The 24,276-nt window shown below is 35.4% G+C and overlaps 1 protein-coding gene across 1 annotated transcript in view; it reads right to left on the reverse strand.

Moving 5' to 3' along the window:
• Positions 1–9,342: 9,342 nt before the first annotated feature.
• Positions 9,343–24,276, reverse strand: part of Rpt1 (26S proteasome regulatory subunit Rpt1) — a 33,587-nt gene continuing 18,653 nt past the window's right edge. The window contains exons 6-9 of the mRNA XM_081736720.1: positions 23,620–23,784; positions 19,397–19,588; positions 13,812–14,007; positions 9,343–9,667 (exon numbers count right to left, since the gene is read on the reverse strand). Coding sequence (XP_081592846.1) covers positions 9,510–9,667; positions 13,812–14,007; positions 19,397–19,588; positions 23,620–23,784 — 711 coding nt within the window. The 3' untranslated portion in view covers positions 9,343–9,509. The remainder of the gene's footprint in view (positions 9,668–13,811; positions 14,008–19,396; positions 19,589–23,619; positions 23,785–24,276) is intronic.

Here is a 24,276-nt window from a genome sequence, read left to right on the forward strand (position 1 = left end):
GGAGAAAGCCTTTATGCCATGGAACCACTGAGAAACAGATGTACTAGAAGTGACACATTTCAGCTATCTTTCGTGAAAGTTGCAAAGCGCTGGGTGTAACGGTCGATGCGTATGGATCTTGTGATTGACAGTACCTGCTGAACGATGGCCATTTGTCGGTCGGAAAGGAGCAATGGAGCAACGTGCAAATATTAAATTGTCTCAAATTGGGCAAAGTGCAACTGAGACTTTTCAAATGATACCTTTTTTCGGTAATGAAACATTGAGCCGTAATAACGTGTTTTAAGTAGTGTGCAAGATTTACTGATGGTCGGGAAAGTATTGAAGAGGATCCACGAATAGGACCAACAATGACTGTGCGAATTGAAGGGAACGTCCAAACAGTGGCGGAAATTGTACCCAAGAATCGCTGTGCATCTGCAAGACTCATCGAGGATTTCACTAGAATTCCAAAGTTCACTGTCCATCTCATTTTAACTGAAAATTTGGGCAAAACCGTTGACGAACAAAAACATTGCAGAGTACTATAGAGACACGGAACAAGCAGCTGATGTGGATCCAGGATTCATATTCAGTATTGTAAAATCCGATGAAACATGGTTCTTTCAGTATGAACCACACTCAGACCGCCAGAGCTCGGAATGAAAGGCTCTCCAAAAGTACGTATGCAGAACCAAATCAAAACTCTACTCACTGTGAACGCCGAGTATTACGTTTGCAACATTTATTGATCAGGATTCGAATATCGGCAACAAGGCTTAAGTTCTCTGTTGACGACAATGCGCTAGTACATAAAGCAGGATCGTATTCCAGTTTGTAAACAAAAAGGGATCGTAGAGTTCAAAAAAATGAAAATGAAATCTTTCAGTTTTACGTCCCACGGTTATGCCGGTTAGGCTAAAGGAGACTGTGATGATGAGTAATGAATGAAATGGTGGAATGAAGAAAGTGGGAGGAAACGGGAGAACTCCGAGAAAACCCACGCACACGGTGCGTAGAGTTCAATCATCCTCATATTCTCCACACTTGACTCCGTGCAACTCCTGGCTGTTTCCAAACCTGAATTGGCATTGAAAGGAAGGCGTTTCGATACCACTGCAGATATCCAAAAGGTTTCAACAGCGCTTTTGTATGCAATCCTAAGCAATCTAGAGGTAAAAAGCTTAGGTTGATTTCGACAACTTGTAAGCCTCAAATCAGATCACTTAATTCCTCCTGAGACATTGTGTAGTTATGTTAACTCCTCTATATACGTAGTCACCATTTGCATTACTGCTACATCTCACGTTTCTTGTCACTAGTGTCAACTGTCCCATTCTTTCGCAGGTATTGGAACAGGCAACTCGGCAATTGTGTGGAATGTCATGTGTAGTGAACAGCAAGTCCTGAATACTTGACAAACTTCCTGTAGGTGTTATTTCTATCACATCAGCCAGACGGGTACAGCGACTAGCGTTGGTGTACATGTGCCTTTTAACCGAATCCAAAAATTTATAACATATGACTTAAACCACATTTCTGGGCCCATGGTTTGTCTCTGTCAACCTTAGATCCGAAATACAGCTTATGTGCTTATTGCATTATAGCTGGTATTTTGGCGACATTTGGCTATTACTGTCACACGCGTAACAAAATTGATAAAATTGTTTCGATACTCTCCAGGTAGGTTTTCAGTTTTTTCCTTCTTTTTTTAAAGCCTCGGTACATAATCATTGGATGTTAAACTAAGGAAGACAGTTGTGATAATGAACGAAATTGTGGAATGAAGGAAGTAGGAGGAAACGGAAGAACCCGAGAAAACCCTCGTACACGGTGTTCATCCACCACAAAGACAACTTGGTGCGATCTACGATCGAACCAGGTACACTATGTATCAGATATAAGCCCTTTACCACAACCATCGTGGTCCATATTTTCTGCGAGGAGACTTGCGCAGCTCAAGAATGAACGTACAATTTTTACATTTGCATACGAAACTGTCTACCAGAACGATACCAATAGAAAAGGTTTTCCACGATAAAAAAAGTCGAATTTCACTGGCCCACCCGAGCGACAAATGTAAACCGCTGTTACATCCCGATACATTGTTGACTACACTCAGGTCTGCACTTGGTGATAGTTGAGCACTATCCATGGAACGATGAAGGTAAAAGTGACAGCTTTCTGGGAGTTTATTTAACATTCCACCGCCCAGTATAGCCACACAACAATAGTGAAACGGTGCCAAGAAGAGGGTTTAATCGTCATCAAAGATGGTATGGATCTAATCATCCGACGATGTGCTCAGCGGTACATGTCGGCTGGAAATTGTTAGAACACGGCCCCAGTCTACCAGAAACCCCGTGCAGTGCGCGCCATTACGAAGGTAGTGACATCTCAACCCTCTAATGCGGAGTTAAGCAATATCACACGATGTATCAAAAAGGCACGTATCACGTATCCAACATCATGTGGAAGAACCTTGCATTGGAAGCACATCACAAAGCACATAGACATCGCCTCATAGAGTGCTACATCCAGAAGAGATTCACGAACGCCAAGAAACTCTACGAAACATACCTCGCAAGGGACAAGTGGAAATGGCTGTGCACCCTCGATGAGGAGTAGCTGCCTAGATTAGCAACGGAGTTCGATCTATTTTTTTTTTTTACCGCCAAGCAGACCATAAGAGCCGTTCTGACTGTCCTGCACTGCAAGGAAAAATTCTCAAGTGATTTCTGGTGGTGGCCGCTCGTGGAATGCTACAACTCGTCGAAGTGCCTTTCAAGGTCGAAGTCAACGTAGCTTACTTCTCCCAGGAGAACGTCCTGAACCCTCTGTATGACAAAGACGCCGCACCTGAACGGTAACGAAACTACAAATGTATAGATCCGTATGGACAAGGGCCTCCAGTCATATCGCTCGATCATTCCAAACGTTCTACGCAAGACGGAAATTCGAATGACCCAATTCTCGTTCATCTCCGTAAAATGCCCGAATGCCTCACCAATGAACTATTGTAGGTTTGGACTCCTCAAACAAGCACTTACTCGACGCTCTCCCCGCACCCTGCAGGATCTTCGGAAAGTTGCCACAGCGGCATGGTGAGACATTCCTTTTTCCATTCTATGCAAGGTACGGGGGAATTACGCTGTCGGGCGATCTTTCGAGTCCATGACCGTCAAAATAGCATATCGGTGGTGAGAAAGGGGGTAAGTGGTTCGAAGTTACTTTTTATTGAGTAACCTTCATGAAGATGAACATTCTTAAAGTTCTACGCGTACAAACATGTAAGTACTGTCAATAACAAACTACAACTTTACTAGCTTCATGTCCACAATCAGATGTTCTTCGCAATGTACCATATTCTCACCTAAATATGAACAAATTAATCGTGTGAAATTACCTGTTGTTCTCGCAATTGGAGCCCGATACAGAAAATGCTTTGAAATATTTATAAGTTTCCAGGGAAAGGAAAAAGATAAGTGGATCAGTTCGCTAAATAACGAAAGCGACAGGTTCAATCAACGTGAAATTGGTGTATTTGCAGAGCGGATTCATTGAGTTGTTCAATAAAAGATGAGCTTCTAGCTGTTAAGACCTATTTCTTGAACTTACGCTTTGCTATTGTAGCTCTCAAGTTTCATCAGTGAAGTATAGAAAAAATACGGAAGAATGTTAGGTTGTATGTCACTGACAGCGATTTGGATGTTTTGATGGAAAAATATGTCATCGATGTCCGAAGATCTGCAATTCTTACTTCATCACCGGAAGCGGAAAACACTTCACTACACACCACAAAATCGACCACCGGAGACTAGATAAGGTGCATAGCCCTCCTTATGAGAAACACCTGAACCAATGCCAAATGCAAAATCTGTATTATTTTCGATATCAGTGTGAGTTTGGACCAACACCAAAACCCACAAAATATACTCATTCAAGCGGCTGCGATTCTACCAATCCTATTTCCTAAAATACAATACCCTTTTTTCTCTATTCTACATTGAAAAACCCCAATCCCTTTGTGTATTCAATCATCAAGATTCTTCATTTATCGTATGACTGAGTACAAATCATTACAACACCTTTGACCAAATATTTCGTATCAAAATCTTAAAACAGCCATCCAAAGCCACTTTCTTCTTTCGAAGACGGGAAACATATTTCAGTTGTCCACCAATCGTTAACTCGACTACTAACTATAACTTTCTTCGTCCATTCATTGATTTTAGCGTTTGTTTTTCGGCAATTCAGCACAGAGAATTTTATAAAATAGTAAAATTTAGTACTTCTAGCTAAATACATGAGGCTAACAGACGTCCTGATTTGGTCAGATAGTCCTTTCTTCCTGATCCTAGTTCCGACTTTTTTTAAATTGATGTCGGGACGCGAAAATGTCTCTATTTTTTTCTTAATAACCGTGTTATTTTATTTTAAACAGTCATTGTTATTTTTCCTTACAAAATGTATACGGTCCGTTGCTAATGTTATCTATAATTTAAATAAGCGCATATGCATATTCTATACAAAAACAATATATTTTTTAAATAAATACAAAAACTATTCTGTTGGTAGTAAAGAAAATTAAAGAAAACAGGTAAGCAATGTTTATTATATTTATATACCAAAACAATATTTCTGAAAAAAAAAAAAAAACGCAGAACGTTTTTTAAGGCACTGATGAGCTAGCAAGAGACCTGCATTCCAGGATGGGAAGCGTTATTTCACTGCTAGGATTGGAAACACCACAGAGTTTAAAGTAATGACATGGCAGTAACCATCTCAAATTTTAGCAGCCTAAAAACCTATCCTCTTTTATAAAGTGCTTAAAGTGACTTGAGAAAATAGCTGGAACTTTTACCACACATTTTCCGAAACGCAGCCAACAGTGGAAAAAACGTAAATTTCAGAAATGTCCAAATGTTGCTGAGACACAAATCTCGCAGAGAAACAGATTCGACAGGTCACTGATGTGCCGCAACGAAGTTCCTTTGCGTTCCAGCGTACTTTAAGCCTTACTCTTGTAACCCTAGTTTCACGCTAAAGTAAACTGCCAATAAATGCCATGTTTTCTTAACTTCCTCTCACCCAGTTGGATAATTTTAGAGAAATGTCCCGATTTCACGCCCTAAAAGTATGGTAGCCTTCTAAATATATCTTGGAAGTGTATGCGCAATCTTGGTTAGAGTTTTAAAACTTTTAGATGCGACTCATGGTCAGGGCCGCTTAGGCACGTGCCTATGGCGCAAAATATTTGGGAGCACAAAAATTCGAGGTCGAAAAAAGAAAAAACGCTGGTGCAGAAAACGTAATTTCCGTTCCGGTTGAGCTACCTGGTTACAAACAAACTAGATCTCGGCGGCTAATGTAAAGTGATACGTATAATTTTACTTTTGTTAATTGAAAATAGAGATTTATATTACTTGATAAATAAGAATACTTAAGGACAGTTGTCTGAGGATAAGTTGGGGTGTGAAAAATTATTAAGTGTACTAATATTAGGAAAAATATGTGGTTTCTGCTATTAGCAGACAAAATGCGAGACTGAAAATGATTCCTTGTGCACCTTTTAATTATAAAAACACAGGTCTGCAAAAATAAAACAATGGTAAGCTGTTTCGATTTAGTTAACTGATTCGTATGTGTTGGGGTGCGCTGAATCTAGGAATGACAACCGTTTTGTCCTGGGACGTCTGGGTTTCGAACAAATGGGTGGTCATTGTTGAAAAAAATATGAACACAAATATTCGATTTACAGAAAACACCATTTACAGCGTAACACAAATTAATGTACAGAAACACGCACACACGTGAAGACAAAAAAAAAAAAAAAAAAAAAAAGTAATACCATCCTCAATCAGACTGCTTGAGAAATCGTCTTTTTTTTAAAGGTCAAACTACGTTTGGAGCTTATCCTTTTGTAGGCGGTTGCCGGAAGATCCCTAAACATCCAGATAGTCTGCCATTATCGTAACACTCCAGTTCCCCTGATACCGTCGTTCCATTACTTTGATATCTTAATGGAAATGCTCCCCCTGCTCTTCAGTCACTGCTCCCACATTGTCAGAATGTAGTCAAGGTGGGGGTTGATAAAATGGACTTTTAAGCTCATGGAGCAACCAAGCTTTCGGAACACGTGCAACATTTTTCCTACCATTTCCTTGTACTGTGGGTCCTTTCGGTTTCCCCCCAAAATTTTAATGATCATAGTAAAGGCAACCCAAGCCTCTTTTTGAGTTGGAGTCATTGAACTGATAAAGTCATTGTTGGATATGAGTTTTCTGATCTCAAGGCCAACAAAAACCAGCGTACTCGTAGTATTTGAGCAACAAACAGTGTAGCCAGAACTACTTACCAACGTTTTACGAATCTAAGATGTTTTACTAAATTCGTTTTATGAACAGATTTATTGTTTTTGGTTTTTCTTTGTAATCTCGTATTCTCATTCATGACACATTACGATATGTGTCAGTGATCCCCATCCGGACCAATATACATGTATTTTCATGTTTCGGGGAGCACAAATGTATTTAATCTTCCATGTTCATGTTTATTTTCGTGTGATGCATTTGCAATTTAGCGATTTCCAGCTACCTGTTTGACCACGTTACATTTCGATTGTGCAAAAACTTGACGTCCCAGGAACAAACGGGGCTCATTTTCGACCTCGGTGCACTCAAAAGCGTAAAAATCACCTAAACTTATGGAAACAGCTTTTTGGTTGCAGACCTGTGTATTTTACGAAAAACCTATAAATGCAACCTCCGACCAATTAAAAGTACTAGGTTGTCATTCAATATGATAAACTGAACATCAACATGATAAAAGAATAAAACAAACAAACAAACAAAAAAAAAAAAAAAAAACAGCAAATATAATATACAGTACTTTTGATGAGTCCAACGTATTATTATTAAAAGCGCGCCCAATAAATTTCAGTCTCCTGTACATGCATGGGATTATCTTGTCACTTGCAGTAAAGTAAGAAATGAACAAAAGTGGCCAAAACATGCCACTATCCTTTCCTTACGGCTGCCGGTTGCCAGTCCGAGACACGGCGTGTTCATAGACTGTGGATAATGGAAAGACTCTCCAAAGTGCAAAAACAAAGAAAAAGAAAAAAGTATGAGAGTTAAGGGAAAATCCCTCCTGAACCAAAACTGGCAAGGTAATAACTAGAGACCGGATGTTAGGCAAAATGCCTATTCTTTAATGTTAAAGATATTATCAAAAATAACGTTTTAAAATTTATATAGGGGGTTATAGTTTCGATTTAAGCCAATTTTATTTTGCCTATTTCGACCTTTACTGCCTAAATAATTGCTTTACTGCCTAATGTTGCCTATTCTTGCATTTTCTTCAAAATAAGCCTTCATTGGAAAAATATATAATTTATATAACATAAATAATGCATACGTATATTAGGTATTTGTAAACACAAGCACGTGGTACGTTACAATATATACACAGGGTGAACTTCAAAGATGTGCACATACTTCCGAGGTGATTAATGATATCAAAAGAAGACAAAAAGTTCTCTTGTAGTTTGTCGAATTCCGTGTCGTGTGCGAGTGATAATGATACCAACTTGGAATCGAAAGTCGAACTCTGAGAATTAGAACGAAACAGATAGATGTGCACATACGTTAGGAGGTGATTCGTGACATGAAAAGAAGACAAAAAGTCCTCTTGAATGTCAGGAATCACCTCCCAAAGTATGTACACGCTTTTATGTCTCGCTCCAATTGTCAGGATTCGATTTTCGATTCCAAGTTGGTCCCCCTGTCACTCGTATACGACGCGGAATTCCACAACATGCAAGAAGATTTTGTATTCTTTTGATGTCACGAATCACCTCCCGAAGTATGTACACACCTTCCAGGTTCACCCAGTATATATGGAATGCATAGCAAGCTTCGTTTTTATATATGCAATAAAAGATATTGACAAAGAAGTATGTTTCTATATTCTTTGAGCATTATTTATGACTTGAATCTACTTTTTAATGGTATTGAATATTTATCTTCATTATTTCGAGCTACATTTTAGTGCCTATTTTACTGCCTATTTTTAAATTTTTAGTGTTTATTTTCTAGGTTTTTAGTGCCTAAACATCCGGTCTCTAGTAATAACTGACGGAGGGAGTGCTCTGGAAATAGTGGGGGGCGTAACAATTTGAAGTGCCTAGGGCGGCGGGGAGCTTAAAAACGGCCTTGCTCATGGTGCTCGCTATCTCCATGGAATTATTCAAAGCAGCTTATACTAGCTGAAAAATACAGAAATATTATTCACAATGTAATTCAACGAAATAGTTACCTCGCCCGTTCTGAAAACTTATACTGGTTACGATAATCGATGAACGAAAGAAGAATCGTGAACTCGGCTTCCGAAATAACATGATGTCCCGAAAAAGTTGCGGAAACTTCTTTTCGATATGCCAGTTTGATATTCTAAAGGTGAAGTTTCCATCAGATGAGTAATTCTGTTATGAGCAAATAGGAGGAAGTACATGAGCTACCAGCTACACTCCATCTCATTGATAGTGACGATTTCCAGGAACTTAGTAAAACTGGGTCAAAATTGGACATATCCATGTCATTCTCAGCACGTGAAGCTAGTCACTGAAGCCCTATTTCGGTTTGTAGCCAGAAAGTAAGAGATGGGTTCATCACAACACGAGTACAGTCCTAAAGGGAACTTGCGAAATATGAAACTAAGAAGGATGTTTTTCCTCCAGTGCGTCACCTGAAGATGAGCTTAATTATCTCAATATTTTTCATTCTAATTGAGAACTATTTGAAGGTCAGAAAAGAAAAAAATTGGATTTTTTGGGTAATATATTTTACTCCATCCTATTGATAGTGGCATACAAGCGACCTGACATATATCTCTAGTATTTTTAAATAAAATGAAATTTTTAGTTCTACGTCCCATTATTATGCTTTGTAAACTAAAGGAAACGGGTGATTAATGAAAGTGAATGTTTATTGGTAGAATTATGAAATTATTCGTAGAATGATATGGGAATAACCCACGAAAATCCCAGACACGATGCTGTCCCTCGCAAATTTACACGGCTTGGAATCAAACTAGGAACCCTTTGCTCCACAAATGAGAGCTCTATCATGAGCCATTGTGCCGCCCTGTATTTTTTACTCTTTCCATTTCATCAACTGGTTATTTAAAACTTGAAACAGCATATCTTCTTTGGCCTTCAGCATAAATGTGTGTTTTCCATATAATCATGTATTTGTCTTCCATAGAAAATCGTGATACTGTAAATACCAGCCGTGCCCTACAGTTAACACATAAAGTTTAAGCATTATTTTGCTAGTAAGCACTCAAAATGATATAAACTACTTGGAAGTATTATAAAAGTTTAATATTTTAATACAACGAATTAAAATTTATAAAATAAATGTTATAAAACAAACATTTCAATTCTAGTTTTCTAATTTATTAATTCATTTAAATAAACAAAAGACAAGAAGACAAACTGAAAAAAACAACGATAATTTTCTTTTTTTTTAGTTGTACGTCATGTATCTTGGAGTGGATGAGAACTTTGCATAGGACTTAATCACTTTATTCACAGCCTCCAGGAAATCTTTTTCAGTTGCTATCTTCCTCCGCGCCCGAATTGCGAACATTCCAGCCTCGGTACACACGGATCGGATTTCAGCACCTGTAGGGAAACGGAACATGTTTACATATAAATAATATTTAAATTAAAGATAACAATATTAATTTCATTTATATTGTAGCATGTGTTTGCAGTGATGTTAATTGTGCAAAACTTACAGAACACGAATGTTCTTTGTCTATCCCTAAATTTTTAAGTTGGTAGAGCAGATCAATCGAGATCTGAAAGGTAATAATGGAGTAGACATACTTAATCCTTTCAGCCCTGATTTTGTGTTTACTTATCGATTTTTATTTTTGTTTTGCACTATTATGCTTTTTTACCTAACAAATGAAATAGAATCGCCATTTTGATTGCGGCTGTCATATTTATATGATTATGAGACGTACACATTTGTGTACACTAAGGTTAAAACGTGTATGAAAATACAAAACTGCATTAATCGAAAATATCATTGTATCCTACATAATTTAGACTCCAAATGCATTACTAAGGGCAGAAAAATTTTTTACTGCAAATTATTTTTTCGCTAAAAATAGAACAGCTTACATGGCTGAACTTCGTCCATCGTGGTAGAGCCTAAACGTATTCTACGTAGCTTCCTATAGCACGGCCAACAAGAGATGGTCTCTGACGTTTCTTACCACATACGGTGGGACACTGCAGCCCCTACTTTGATACCAGTGTTACCAACCACGATCACTCTGTCTTATACCATTAATTAAATTGCCACTACAGTTGCACCGAAAAAAACCTTGACACGCGAGTAGTGGCAATGTCACTGCGAGCTGTCAGAGACGTTCTTTTACTGGATGCACTATAACAATAGATGAAAGCACTATAGAGAAATAGTGGAAAATTATTTAGATGATTTCAAAGAATGCAAAAGACATAAAAATCAGCCATTTTGAATCCTCCAGAGTAATTATGTTAACTTTGAAATATAATATACACATATGTTACCGCCAGGGCCGAAAGGGTTAAATCAATGTGACAATGTAAAAAGGATTTTGGACAAATGGGTGTGAAACAGAAAACGAGATCCGCCTCAGAAGACATAAAAGGATGTATCGCAAACGAAAACTTTTCCGAGTACACTCACTATAGTAGATTAGAAAATCTCCCAGTTAAGTTTTGTTTTGCTTTGGCTTTAAAATAATAAGTGTTGCTCAGCAAGCCACTAATATTTATATTATTCAAGAAGTTAGAAAGGATACCGTCATGCACGTCAGAAGATACAATGCTGATTCCTCAGCTTACATCTTATAAATTATTTGTTTCAGAAGTAGAACTTTTCCTTACTGAATTTCATACTGCCGCTCCTCTCAGTCCATTTCTCTGCAACACTTTAACGGCTGTGATTAAAATAAAAGGAAAAATTTGTAAAACAAGATTTTTGAATGATGAAAATATTCCTGTGGAAAACGATGACATTGGTTTTGGTACCTGCAGTGCTATTAAGAAATGATACGAAATGAAATCTTTTAAGTTTTACGTCCCATGGTTATGCCGACTAGGCTAAAGGAGACGGTGATGATGAGAGATGAATGAAAGTGGGAGGAAACGGGAGAACCCCGAAAAAAACACGAGCACGGTGTTTGTCTACCACAAAGTCCACACGGCGCGAGCTGGGGTCGAACCAGACACCCCAAGCATCGGAGGTGAACGCTCTACCACTGAGACACCGCGCCCCCTGCTAAGAAATGTCAACCAATGAAAGATTTAGACATTGAGTTTTCGCCAAAATTACCGGTACAGAAAGTGTCTACAGAAATTTGTTCTTAAACTTATGGACAAATCACCTCTAATTTAAATTGATTCGAGTTCTTTCATGTTTGGATTCTAATATTTCAGTAGGATCCGATACTGGAGTTAATCGCATGAAGTATCTTTTAACTGCACTAGGTAAAAATAATTGAGTAAGAATTCCAGAGCTGGTTAGCGTTTGGATGACTTTTGGCTAAAGAATTCGAATACTTCAGAGTACGATGATCCTTATTTTCTCTCATAGAAATTCAAAACTAGAAAGAGGGTTTTTACTTAATACGGAATGTGTAGCAGATAATTTAAAAAACTTTTTAACAGCATGGAGACTTCTGTTTGATTCAGTACCTGCTTCTGGTGTCCTTGAGAAATTATCCATTAGCCAATCTATGATTCATTATGCAACAAATGCATGTATTCGTTTTGCAGAAGCAACAAATCAACGATGAAAGGAAGAAGAAAAGATAGAAAAAGAAGCTGAAGACAGGGAAAAAAAGATAATTCTAAAGAAGCTTGAAGGTAAGATGATTAAAATGATGGAATATGTGTGCAATATCCATCGGGGAGAAAGCATCTGAAGAGGTAAAAAAGTTACTTATTACTATTTTTTTTCCCCCTAAAGATATGTTGTTAGCTGTTTCACAGTGACTTTTCCTCTCATATGTGACAATACTTTCATGTGACTAAAATTGCAGATTAAAGCTTCAGGAAAGAAGTTTAATTTCTTGCTATGTGCAGGATTTTTTTTTTTTTTCATAACTGTTCTGTAATTTCATAACAAAATACGTTGTATTTATTTTTATATTATTCTAGTTGATCAGAGAAAAATATGCTCTCATTGAAAAGAAGAAAAAACGCTCGTTATCCCTTTAAATAATTTCACATCACTATCATTCTTAATAATCTTACTTAATAAATACGTAGAACGTTTATGACTAGCTATCTAATACCATGTAACTCCTGCTTTGGCCTTCGACACAACAACGATCCGACGTGGCAATGTTCTAATAAGAGTCAGTACTCGTCCACTGACTTGATTAACCAAGTTGCGTGTAATGCGGGCTTCAATACCGAGATTGAGGTGAGATGTTCTGACTTGTTGGGTCGTTCTATAGCGTTCTACAGGTGCACAATGCAGTTAACAGCCGCGGAAGACGCTGGAAGTACGCACTAAGTTTTTCGAACATTCTCGCACACGATATATGTGATAACTGGGTGCACCATCGTGTCGAAGATTCTATCGTCTTTGGGGTATGCGTACCAGTCATATGTTGAGTTGATTTTGAGTTTAACGTCCCTTTCAGCAGCGCGAAAGCGAAGTAAAAATTCTTACTCATCACAACTTCTTCCAATCTTTTATACAAGTCATATACTCGTTACACCAAACAATTCGTCGGGTTGCTGAAACCTCCATAGGAGCGGGTGACGCCGTGAGTGTGTGTTGAAACAGCCTTTAGTATAAATGTATGGCGTATTATACCACAGTTGTATTAAATAATCAGCTGCTCCACCGTGCTGCACCTGTAAGCCCACTACAGTTGCTGAATGTGACATTCGCCCTGACAATCCACCTTGCGCCGCATTCTCCAGTTTTGCTTTTTGACACCAGTTTTGAAACACTTTCACTACAGCCCCTCTTAAAATACCCTACTACTGCAGGTGTTTTCGCGATCGAGACATCGCCCTCCGGGATTAAACGAACATAGTCAAATACTGATAAACCTTGGTATTTACCATCACGCATTAACTCTTCCTGCAGACCCGCAGCTACACGCTACTAGGCTGAATCTTGTGTCATCACGCATCTTATGTGGCAACAATATCAAATCAATTTTTACAGGGATGGCCATAATTCATCCATCGGTAGGTGTGTATACAGCTATCCTTGTTCAGATCTATGTGTATATATAATAATACTAGCAAGTCTTATCCCCATTCCGTAGCGGTAAATATTTCCTTTTTTTTTTCCTTCCTGCCTCATCAAGTGAATAACAACTGTCTGAAACTAATAATCCGACACCCAAATTTCGAGCCATTAAGTCCAATTACTCTATCCCCCTCCCTCCATGTGAATGTATATCCAAAACCACTATTAAAAAAAAAAAAAAAAAATCCGAGAGTCAGCTTGCCTATCACTATCCATATAATGATTCGATTTACTGCAGTCATGCAGTTGTAGTGTACTGTTTGTCGCATAAACGCCAGCAAGTACAATGATAACCAGTTTTACTTTTGGGATTCTACCCTTTTAGCGTACTTAGGGTTGTTAAATACAATGATACTTACTTAGGTTTCCTAACAAATAACTTGAGCAATGAGTATACCTAATTTAAGCCATTTAGTTATCTGTACATGACTAGCAACTTTCTTAAGACTTATTCGTTTTTCAGGATAGTAGACACTCAGAATCGCTACAACTTACCTGTGCTGTTAGGGCACAATCGGGCAAGAAGTTCAAATCTTATATCCCTTTCAACACTCATAGAGCGTGCATGAATTTTGAAGATATGCGTCCTTCCTTCGAGATCAGGTAAACCAAATTCTACCTTACGATCCAAACGACCTGGACGCATTAATGCTGGATCTAGAGTATCTGGCCTATTAGTTGCCATAAGCACCTGAAAATCAAGAGTAAAATATCATATAGTGAAAAAGCCTGAGAAATTTCCAACAAGTGTTAATAATCAATTATCATATTTATTATACCAAAATACATTTTTCTTTTTTCTATTTTTTTTACAGGATGCAAACTCGATGTCCCCTAGTATTTAAGCATCGACACTAAAAAACAGTCAATAATACCTTTTTCAACATATATCAACTCTACATACACATACTACACCCGAAATTTCCAAGGATTCAGTATTCCACCAAAAACAGTAGCAGTACAAACTCTTGTTGTCTCTTGGTATGTATTTCAACTCGCAATCTGCCCAGGGGTATTGTTGTGAATTCATGCGTCGTTACATGTATGTTACTATGATTGCAAATTTCCAAATGGCTGATGTAAAGGGGAAAAAAAATACATGAAGTTCTCTTTCAAAATGAAGAAAACTGCAGTTTAAACTACTGAATGCTGCAGGACGCTTTTGATGAGTAACTTTTAAGCCAAATTCGAACCTGAGTGGTTTAAGCGTTTCAAACTGGCGGGTGTATGTGCAAGGTGACGAGAATTCGGATCCATTATCATCATGCACAACTCCAGAAATGATCGCGAAAACGCCTGAACTGATCCTTGAGGACAGAAGGCAGATAATCCATGATGAATAGAATCGGACTGTCATACGGGACACGCCAATACACTCTAGCAGACGAAATAAACATGAAACGATTGAGCGACGTTTGTTCCTCTTTTGAAAAGCGATCAATGACTTACAGAGTTCAGGTGAAAAACGTAGTCAACATTTCATGCTCGCCTGACCTAGATTCTTGCAATTTCTACCTCCTTCCATAAATGAAACTAGTTGTAAGGAGGCGCTTTAATTTTATCGAAGAAATCCAAACAGAATCGGAACAGTTCTTGAAGACGCTACAGTCAGCTAACTTCCAACAATGGGAAAATCGCTCGCTGCAAGGGGGTATCACCTCGTATTTATAACTATGAACAGAAAACATATTTAGAAAAATAATGTTAACAAACTGTAATTGGTGTGTAGATAACATATTTACTTCTTAGCTTATTTATCTGCTGTGCTGTTTACATTTCCATGTATAACAATTTTGTTATATTTATGAGGAACAAGGTTTCTTCTATCGGGAACACTTATAATTAAGAAGCAGATTTTTAAAAATGTGTAGAAAACTGTAGAGCATCGTAGTCATTCCTTTCTAAAGGACGATGAAGGCATTTGAAGGTAGGATTTTTTCTCTCCACAGATTGTAAAAATGAAATCTTTAGTCTAACGTTTTATGGTTATGACCTTTACGCTAAAGAAAACGGATTATTAATGAAAGTGAATGCTCAGAAGATAATTAGTGGGATGAGAATGTGGAAGGAAACGGGATAACACGAGAAAACCCACCACCACAAACTCACATGGCCTGGAATCGAACAAGAAATCCTCACACTACAGACGTACTTCTCATTTTGTTATTCAACACCCTTAATCATAATTGTACGAAGACGATTCGTCTTTTCCTGAACATACCAATTATGAAAAACAAATGAATTAATTGCTTCATAGCGTTACAGCCTATGATTTTTTATTTTTATTTATTTATTTTTTTTTAATAAAGTGAGTGGTGTATGATTAGTATACAGGTACTCCTGGCATTATTTCTGACGCTCTAACCTCTTAATTTAAATAATTTCCAACTACCTCACGCTGCTGGGTCAACACCGACAATTATGAGTCCCACTTGGAATCAAACTGAGATCAAAGCTCAAAATATTCTCCTTTACATGTACAAAATATTTGCTTTGTACATAACAAGCCACACTGATACGCTGTCACTAATATGTCGAAAAGCATAAGCGCTAAACAGGCATCACTATTATTGCTGAAATTACAAAATCAATGCAGTAACAAATGAATTACCACAATAAATCACAATAGTTCAATATATACCTAAAGCTGAATGCACGTTTGTTTTGTTTGTTTCCTGATAAGAGAATTTTTATTATTATTATTATTATTATTATTATTATTATTATTATTATTATTATTATTATTATTATTATTATTATTATTCCGTACAAGACTTGGTTAAAGTTTACTAAAATACTGTTAAAAGATAAGTTTCGAAGTGTACAGTAGCTATCAGTGTTAAAATATAATCGCATGTAGTACAATGTCCTTTTCTGTAATGTAAAACATAAAATCCTAAACAATAATTTTGGAAAACTATAAAATTCTAAAACGCACTTTCTAAAATCCTAATTTGGGCTTTTTAAAATCTGTAACCTACTTAAATGTACACGTTGTTAATAAATGTGTAACAAATTATGTAAATAGGATATTTAATATAGGGCCGCCATTGTAGTAGCTGTTAGGCAATAGGTTTCTACAAATGCTAAAAATAAAAATTCTATTTAAAATAAAAATTAATGTTTATTATTCTTTCACAACTGCAAATCTGATTTATTAGAAACTTATCAACTTACAATTCAGAAGATATGTTCCACGTTCGTCTTTCTATACATGAGAACCCTATTGCTATTACTAATTTTAAAAAATCTCATAAATACACTGAAGAATTCTTATAAAACAAGTTCTAAAATGCAAGGAAATTATTTAGCTAAATATGGAAATAAAACTGAGTAGTAACTAGGTTAATCTTTACGCACAGCAAATCATATATGGGCATTTTAAAAGAAAAAGGAAGTTTGCAATGAACTTCTAGTGATAATTAATATGGATTAATTTACTATTTTGTTAAAATAGTTTCGCTATAATCGGTTTTCAATATTTATGTAATTCTCAGATTTTAAATAAAATAAATTTCACATTTTCATATAAGGTTGTGCTTAAGTGTTTACACGCATAGAGTATGAAATATTAAATTGTTATTTTCTGCACATGTAATGTTAATATACATACCAAATCAAAAATAGGATTATAGCCTTGCATGCTCTCTACACGTGTTATAACATACAGCATTACTTTACTCTATTATAACATACATAAATAGAAATTTCTTGTACTATTCATATTCTATAATTCATATTTCATTACTTATAACAACTGGCTTGTAATTTATAACAATTATTCCTAACTAACCATCTTTCCTGAGTCACTAAGCATGAATCTGTACTAGAATCAAAATAGTAAGGTAATCGTCTAAATAGTTGTGGGTTATTTTTGTAAATACCAGCAAAGAACAACTCTAAATAAAATAAGAGTATCCATTAAATTGTACTTGTTCCATTCATATTTATCAGCTGTGACTATACATGCATCAATGAGTATTAATTTACGGAATAAAACTAGTTTGAAGAATTCTGTTAATACTATAAAACTGAGGTTACTGAACTGGAAAAAACAAAACTGCATTTTTATTCACCAAGATTTTTACTCCGCCAAATTATTAATAATTTCGATATGTAGTAAAATATTACTAGGGTGTCTACTGATACTGGAAATACTTGAATTATATTGGAATTTAATTTTGATACTGGAAATATAGTGGAATTTTGATCCACATACTGGAAAAATCATGAAACTGGTAATTTGTCAACAATACCTTTTTGTAATTGTTTTAATAGTCTTAGAAACAATTTTGTATTTATTGAGATTGTAAATTTTTCCAAAGAGTTGTAATTAGACGTTTAAAGCAATGGGTGGAATGGAGGGCTGTGAGGGGAGTTGGGACGCCCTTTAAAAATATTAAAAAGTCATTGTATTTTAAAAAAAATCAAGGTTAACTAAATTTATTAAAAATAAAATATTCTTTTGATGGTAATTACAAATCTGAAATCATCAAGAGTGTGATTATTCCTAAAGAACTTTTAAAAAAATCATTGTATTAGGTACAGGAATTTTGCTGATATACTGAATATACTGGAAATATACAGGAATTTTGAAAATGAAACTCAGTAGACACCCTGATTACGCAATGCTCGGAAATACAGTCATTTTACTCTGTGGAAGGAAGGACTAAAATAAAACTAGCCACGATCATGTTCGTTGCATTTTCCATGCTCTCAAAATTCAACTTGTGCCTTGTAAAAGTAATTAGAACTGCACTATTAAAACCTCCAAAACTTACATCTAATTTTACCTTAATTTTGAAGAATTTTTCAGCTTAAGGTACTGCCCAAGATTTATTAATCAGCAACCATATGAAACAAATTAAGTCGCTAATGAAATAATAGCCTATCTGCTCACAATAATTTAGATGTACTTTGACACTTGAGATATTTTCCAGTTGTTTTATTGAGCAGATTTTCTTCAACAATTTCAGTTCAATATTTGCTTTGGACTTCATTAATTATATTACAGATGTATAACGTATCCCACTTCTGCTAAAAGCAGCAAAAATGCAACATATATACGGAAACAGAAATTCGGTACGACTGACTCCATTTACAATTATCATCAATGTACCTGTCTCAATCCAAGACGTTCAGCAAATCAGGGGTTCACCAACCCAAGACACCTGTTTCCATGGCAACGTTACATTAAAACATATGGGAATGTAAACATCTACGAGACTAGAATATAATTCGCCTATTTTTAATAATCATCCAAGTTTCTGCGTGAATAATTATGAAAATATTTATCACAATTAATGAAATCGAATATTCAGAATACGACAATACTAACATAATATAAATTCACAGGATTTAGAAATCTTTTCCCTTACGCATTTCGTATCACGACGCCCAACATAAGCAAGTTAAATAACGACATGACTAACTAATTGACGTAAACGAAAACTTGGAAAAATTAAATATATTTTATTAATGTATGAAATTGATATCAAAATGTGATAATATTATTAAAAAAAATAAATAAATAAAAAATAACCCTATAGGAAAAATTAAAAATGAGATTCCTACAACCTCAAAATCCGAAGCCCAGTGATGTATTATTAAAGGGATAAAGAACAGATATTTTATATACACGAATCGAGTTATGCGTTGGAACTATTATTGATGTCAGACTGTCACTGAATTCCAAGAAATCTTTCATATATTAGCAATTCTTTTATCTTAAAGAAACAGACTAAGATTTGGTTAAATAAAAGTAACCTATAAATTTAATAATTTTATGACAGTATCTCCAGATTTTTGTAACGAAAATCACATAAATTACTTAAATGTGTAATACGAAAGTTTCGCATCCTAACCGCACTCAAGAAAAGATATGAACAGGAATTCAGAAGGAACGACTGTCTCCATAAATCAAACCTTCTGATAACTTTACTTTGGAATTCTATTAATCCAAAGACAACAGTTACGAAACAAACTTTCCGCTTGCCATGGAAAAAACAAGTACTAATCTACTGAGGACGAAGTTATAGCTCTAACTAATTTAAATGTGAATAATGATTAAGACACCAAACCTTTATATTTCCACGAGGATCAAATCCATCCAGTTGATTAATTAGTTCTAACATTGTCCGTTGAACTTCATTGTCGCCGCCAGCTCCGTCGTCGAAACGAGCTCCTCCAATTGCATCAATTTCATCGAAGAAAATTAGACACGCTTTTTTGCTGCGAGCCATTTCAAAGAGTTCGCGAACCATACGAGCTCCCTGTAATTGTAAATAAACACTGATCACTTTACATTCGCTTGTACTATATTACGTCAGATTATCAAAAGTAGTGTAAACTTCATCACAGCAACATAATTCAGTTTTTAACTCTCAATAACTATAGAATGCTAATTTAACAACATGACATTTAATACACACATGTTCAAACTGGAACTTTGGAAACGAATGTATTTTTTAATACTCAGTTATAGTTATCAATACTAGGTGCAAGATCTTTAAAACATACATAGTAGCTTCGATTAAGCACACCTTGAAACATTATTAGTGGGGGGGAAAATCACTTTAGCATTCTTTGTTAGATGTATAGGTATTACTAGTGTTAAAAAAAATAATAATAAATTGAATAATTTCTTAGGTAAGTCTATGTACACCTGACAATGCTTCGAGTACTGGGCGAAATATTGTGTACCACGAAAAGGCTTACCTGATACGTCCCACTTTTGACAGTAAGTGTACCACATCCAGTAAGCCTATGTAATATGCATCAAATCTGAATTTTAACTTGAAATATTGTGAATTCCAATAATAAAAACACGTCTGTCACTGGGAATTAATTATTTATCATGTCCCACCTTGTGTAATTTGTTTTTATTTACAATTTTGTTATTCAAGTGTTTGATATCAAATATGAAATAGCTTCTTTTTATGCACTTTGTTCTAAAGCTTGCAAAACATGTTACGGTAACCACTGTAGAAATTCAGGAGTGACCATTCTGTTAGAGTACTTATCAAGTGGACATACTTATAGTAAGATGTGCTCCGTACTTAAACATTCCTATCTCAACAGACATGTCATAAACCTAATTCCTCCCATTTTTTTAAAATAATAATAATAACCTTTCCGATACTTTCGTAGTTTTATATTTATTTTATGAAACGTGACTACGGCCTAAGGATGAGCCGAAAATCCACTTGAATTAGAATAAATTACTCATAAAATGATCGGCAAAATTCAAACACTTACCATGAACTAGGCTTAATATTGGACTAAATAAGAAACTGGTCATGTGGTATATATGGAGCATTGGACTGTATGGTTCTGAGACTTGTTTATTATGCAAGAGAAATATTTTACAGAGCTTTGAAATGTAGTGCTTGAGGAAGATGTAGAAGACAAAATGAACAGAGAGAGAGAGTAACGAACGAAAATATTTTAAAACTGGTAGGAGAGAAGAGGTCGCTTTTAGTCAGCATCCTTCGTAGAAAGACCAATTAGATTGGACACACCTTGCGCAAAAATTGTTTTTTATATACCGCCAAAGAGGGAAAGATGGAAGGAAAACCAAGAATAATAAAAAAGGACACAACTAATCGATGATTTAAAAACTAGAAGAAAATATTGGAACTTAAAAGAGAAAGCTGAAAACTGAGAAACGTGAAAGAAACATTTTCAGGCCCGAATCTAAAAATAAATCAATAAATATAAACCTCATTAGTCTCAGAACCTTCCAACAGGCAGAATATATTATAATAATAATAATAATAATAATAATAATAATAATAATAATAATAATAATAATAATAATAATAATAATAATAATAATAATAATAATACCCTGAACCCAATGAAATATTACACTCAAGAGTGTTCTGAAGACTTATAAGGTGGGAGGAGGATGTAGTGGATTGATGTGCCGAATGGATAAGTATGATGTACCGAATAACGAGATCAGTGGCGTGGGCAGAAACTCATCACGAGGATCTGTCACCCGCCAGATCATCATGGTGATTGGAAATAACAGTCTGGCGCCTACATTATTTACCGTTCGTATTTTTAGTTTTTAACTTACAGCAGTTCTTATTGTTGTGTACTTGGACAGATTAAAATAAATTCGTTATAAAATTCAGTTCCTAATTTACCTTGAACCTTAACATGAATGGATCGTCATTAGAGAATTTTCATCTAATCCAGATCAATGAACAATATGATATACCAGTGCTCAAACTATAAGCTTGTATTTTATATACCATTACTACAATTTAAAGCCTAAATATGCAGGCCTTTGCATCAAATTGATTTGTTGTGGCGTCTGGTTTTCAGAAATGGCGCCAACGTCAAAAGAAAATTCTTTGATTCCTATATTTTTATATATATAGCATTCATTAGACTGGCCTGAAGAGGTCAGAAATACAGCGTTGGAAGTACTAAACTAAACTCAGTTTCACTACAACCCATAAAGGGTTATACCAGCAGATGGCACTCGTTCAAATGCCACCAGAGTACGGTCGCGAGGTCAAAGTATGGTCTCCCAGGCACTATAATTTCTGGTTTTCTGGATCAGTTCGATACCTCTTAATTCAGGTTGTTCCCAATTGCCTCACGATACTAGATCAACACCGGAAGTAAGAGACCACGCACCTCGAAAGTCATGTGCGTTAACAATTCGGCCTAGCAAAAGCTCGGTAATGTTAATATTTAAGAAAATAAATTTTTAAATAATAATTTTTTTTACCTATGGGTTACTGTTGGTTACATTTTTGTATACAATACATTAATATTGTTTCATCCCGATAAACCACTTATCAGAGAGCACGTTAGTAATGATAATAAGTGAATAGATTGTTGATCATGAGGTAGAATAATACACTCCTTCAAAATAAACACCGCATACGCGCTTTTGGAGTGGGAGATCCGAGTTCAATACCCGGTGGGAGCTCATGTGGTTCGGATTCCACGTTAATCAGTAAGTCCACGTCTCATATAGCCTCGCTGCGGAACGGGACGTTAAACTCAAAATCAACTCAACTCAAAATAAACACCTATGCCTCTTTTCCGCTAAACAACAATAATAATAATAATAATAATAATAATAATAATAATAATAATAATAATAATAATAATAATAATAATAATAATAATAATAATAATAAAGACCCGGTCTTGATTTTCGAGGAAATGCGGTATAAGCCGCCTGAAGAGTCATATTATGAGAGTTAATTTAACTAAAACCATTGAATTTTTGCGAACTTCACTGCTAGCAATGTTAAGGCTAGAACGTAACAACTGAAAGTTAAAGAGGATGTGATGGAATGAAATGAAATAAAACCAGTGCAAGAAATTCACAGCACTTATACCGTATCTACATGCGGATTTCTTGACGTATTTAACTACTGTATAGAAGAAGCTGTTCGTCTTCTGTTGCTGTCAGTGATCATAAAATGTCGATCATGTTATTCCATCTTCTGTCGAGATTACTCAAGTTTATTTTACCTGATTTCGTCATATCTTCATTAACCTTCAACTCGCACCTTTAACCTTGACAATGTTAACATCACAATCAGCGGAAAATCCCTGGTTCAGTAAAATTGTTTATCCATTCTTTTATCACTATTAATAACCACTTCAGTTGAACATTTTGAATCGAAATCTGAACAGTGGTCACGATACATTTAGTAACATTTGCCTCAAACAAGGTTTCATTTCTAGATAGACGTTTTGTTCCAAAAATTTAGTTCAATTAAAATGGGATAACAACAATTTGCAGTTGTTAGCAAAGTAAATTACAGACATTTTTCCACGAGTCACACTTAGCACTTGTGTCTTCTTTGTAAAACCAACTACATTTCAAACCTACACGGTCTCACCAATAAATACACAAATAAATAAATAAGTAAATATATATATATATATAAAAAAAAAAACACGAAACCTTGCGAATTTTCCCGCGTATAGATACTTCCAAAATGCCAATACATACGCACTATTCTTGTCACTCTACTTCTAAGAATCTATTAGAAACTAGGAGGATGAACTTTGCAGTTTTGAATCATCCACATATAGAATGGTTTCTCTATTAACTTTCTCTCCTTTTATTCCTTCAAATATCTAACAATAAACCACGAGTATTAGGTTATAAAAAGAAGTCAGGAATGAGTTATAAATACCAAGATTATTTCTATAATTGATTACTACGAGTTATCACGTAACATTAACAATCATCATCATTAAATACTCTAACATTCACACAACTCTTTATGTATATTAAATTACGCAGTAAGTAATACATTACCTCTCCGACATATTTCTGTACCAATTCGGAGCCAATAACTCGAATGAAACAGGCATCGGTTCTATTAGCAACAGCTCTAGCACACAAAGTTTTTCCAGTACCCGGAGGACCAAACAGCAACACTCCTTTGGGTGGTTCAATACCCAAATTAACGAACCTCTCAGGCTGCAAAATAAATTAAAAAATTAAATGCCACAGTACTTAGGTAAAAAGTTTTTTTGAGCATTATTCAGATATAAATATAGCAATTATACAGATATAACTTTTTAAAAGAAGAATCAGAGCATACGCTAATAAGCATTCCTCGAGAATAAACAAGTCAATTTTTACATTCCATTGTTTACACTCCGTAAGTATTTACTAGACATGCATACTCTGCTGTGTTCGTCTTTTTAACAGTTACTGAGGTCATGTTTCAAGATAATTGGAAGTACAGTGCTTTCTATTAGTAAATTTTCGTAGTTTTCTTAGATACTACAATTTAATATACATTTCTATAAACTAAATAGTTGTGAGTTCTTGAAATTATCTCACTGTGATTTGTTTTGTGCCAGACACGTTTCTTCTTACATTAGTAATATTACAATTTTTCTATCTAATGTTATAGCATTTAGCAAGTAAAAATTCATAAAACAAACAAATGTTGCTGAAATATTT

Source organism: Thermobia domestica, chromosome 13, assembly GCF_964235325.1.
Source record: "Thermobia domestica chromosome 13, izTheDome1.hap1.1, whole genome shotgun sequence".
NCBI lineage: Eukaryota > Metazoa > Arthropoda > Insecta > Zygentoma > Lepismatidae > Thermobia > Thermobia domestica.